The 2,100-nt window shown below is 56.8% G+C and overlaps 1 protein-coding gene across 1 annotated transcript in view; it reads right to left on the bottom strand.

The window, feature by feature from the left end:
* Positions 1 to 2,100, bottom strand: part of VOLCADRAFT_102747 (dynein heavy chain 3) — a gene marked incomplete at its 5' end in the record, with an annotated part of 70,080 nt that overhangs the window by 56,084 nt on the left and 11,896 nt on the right. The window contains 5 exons of the mRNA XM_002945732.1: positions 137 to 215; positions 676 to 836; positions 1,019 to 1,099; positions 1,388 to 1,459; positions 1,673 to 1,774. Of these exons, the coding sequence (XP_002945778.1) occupies positions 137 to 215; positions 676 to 836; positions 1,019 to 1,099; positions 1,388 to 1,459; positions 1,673 to 1,774 (495 nt within the window). The remainder of the gene's footprint in view (positions 1 to 136; positions 216 to 675; positions 837 to 1,018; positions 1,100 to 1,387; positions 1,460 to 1,672; positions 1,775 to 2,100) is intronic.

The following is a 2,100-nucleotide window of genomic DNA, read 5'->3' as shown; positions in this document are numbered from 1 at the left end:
CATAACGTTTCCTCCCTCCCCCCTTTCCAACAGTTCCCCTCTCCCCCCTCCCCCCCCTGCGGGCCCCCTCTTCCCCCTCCAAGTCCCCCCCTCCAGGGCCCCCCCTCCAGGCGCCCCCTCCAGCCCGCACTGCTACCTGTCGTTGCACGTCCAGCCACTCGTCCAAGGTGTCACCGAACAGCTTCAGCTGCTTGTCTATGCGCTCAACCTCCGAGCTGAGGGAGGGAGGGACGGCAAGGGAAATGAGAGACGAAGGGAGGGAGAGGTGTGTGTGTGTAGGGGGGGAGATCATACATTCAAAACCCTAAGAACAATCAGTTATCGACCATTTAAACTCGCGGAAAAAAAGGGATTCAGTTCTTTTGTAGTGGGGGGGAAGATTAGGGTGGTGGTGATGGTATAATAGTGGTAGTGGGGTGCTGGCGGCTGTGGTGGTGGTAGTAGGGTTAAGGGTGTAGGTATATCTGTCCTTCCTTGCGACACACTCGATATGTCAGTAGGGAGGGGGAGGGGGAGGGACATGGGAAGAAGTAGGAATTCCCCCCTTCGCCGCAACGCACACTCCCCAAAACACCTCTAGTGATAAGGCCCATCGTCAACACATCCATCCAGTGCAACCGTAAAAACCGTTTAATCCTCTAATAAACCCTAAAAACCCATAGAAGAACCACTCACCGAATTCCTGCCACATATCTGGAGGCGCTCACTGCCGCCATAACTGCCGTACTATCCTCCAGTACGGCCAGTACCTCGTCCACTCCCCCCAGCACGTACGTGTCTTTGAGGGCCTTGTACGGCCTGAGCGCCAGCTCCACATGACGCCACTTGTCGACGATCTGAGGTGGTGACCCGAGTGGGGGGGTGGATTGTAGAAGTGGTACATACAGACATACACATATTTACACATACAGACGCACAGATACAGACGCACAGATACAGACGCACAGATACAGACGCACAGATACAGACGCACACATACACATACCCGGATAGACGTACAGACGCACGGCCCCCTCACCTTATCCAACAGTGCCTCCAGGGCCGCCTCCTGGGTTGCCTCAGTCGAAATGGTGGAGATGGCCTCGCGGACAGAGAGAAGCTGGAGGGGAGGAAGGAAGGGGGAGAGGAGGGGGGAGGAGGGGTTTGGGTGGGCGAGTGCTGGAAGGAAGAGTAAAAGGTGGGTAATAGCATCCACACGGCAAATTCAGAGACAAACACATGAGATCCCCAAATACGTGTCATGTACAGCTACATAGCCAAAAAAAGTGGTGATGGCGACACCGCTTTGCTAAACACATACACCGACACCGACACATACACACACATACACATACACATACACATACACATACACATACACACATGTTCCCCCAATTCCATCCCCTACCTTCATATCCAGAAGTGCTTGCAGTGTCAGGTCCTCATTGCGCTCAATGTAGCGACCCACAGCGGCATTCACCTGCAGGGTGGGGTAGAGTGCGGTGTGTGTGAATGCGTATGTGTGTGTATGTATGTGTGTGTATGTGCAAACACGGGATCACAGTTGCCCGAACTCTTTCGGCGTTTCCCCGCACCTTCCAAACCTCCTTGGCCATTCCTCCCTCTCTTCCCGCTCGCCTGCTCGACAGTACCCCCCGCCACACCCCCAGTTCCCCCTTCCCCCCTCCCTCACCTTGACCCAGTGTCGCTCCTTGAGATGCGGGTTTCGGAGCGCCGCCACCAGCGGAACCAGATCCCGCCAGTAGTTGACCTCGGACCGGAGCCGCGGAACAATCTGGAAGGGGGTTGGGGGTTTGGGGGGGTTGGACGGACGGACGGACGGACGCGACCGGTTGCGGGTGTGAGCGGGAGGGGTACTACGTGCGTGCGCATGCGTGAGGGCTCAATGGGAAATCCAGTTCATGCTGTGGGGCCACGGAGCTTCTCCCTCTCCCTCCCTCCCTCCCTCCCTCTCTCTCTCTCTCTCTCCCTCCTTTTCTCTGTCTTTCTCGTCCTGAGTCATGGCCTGCCCTGGGGGCCCCCCTACACTCTACTCTACACTCCCCCCCACCCCCCACTCGTCCGCGGTTCGTCTTAACCCCCATTATCGCAATAGTCGTA

This window comes from Volvox carteri (assembly GCF_000143455.1).
Source record: "Volvox carteri f. nagariensis unplaced genomic scaffold VOLCAscaffold_1, whole genome shotgun sequence".
Taxonomy (NCBI): Eukaryota; Viridiplantae; Chlorophyta; class Chlorophyceae; order Chlamydomonadales; family Volvocaceae; genus Volvox; species Volvox carteri.
Note: the sequence above shows the minus strand (reverse complement) of the source record. Positions and strands in the feature narration are given on the sequence as shown.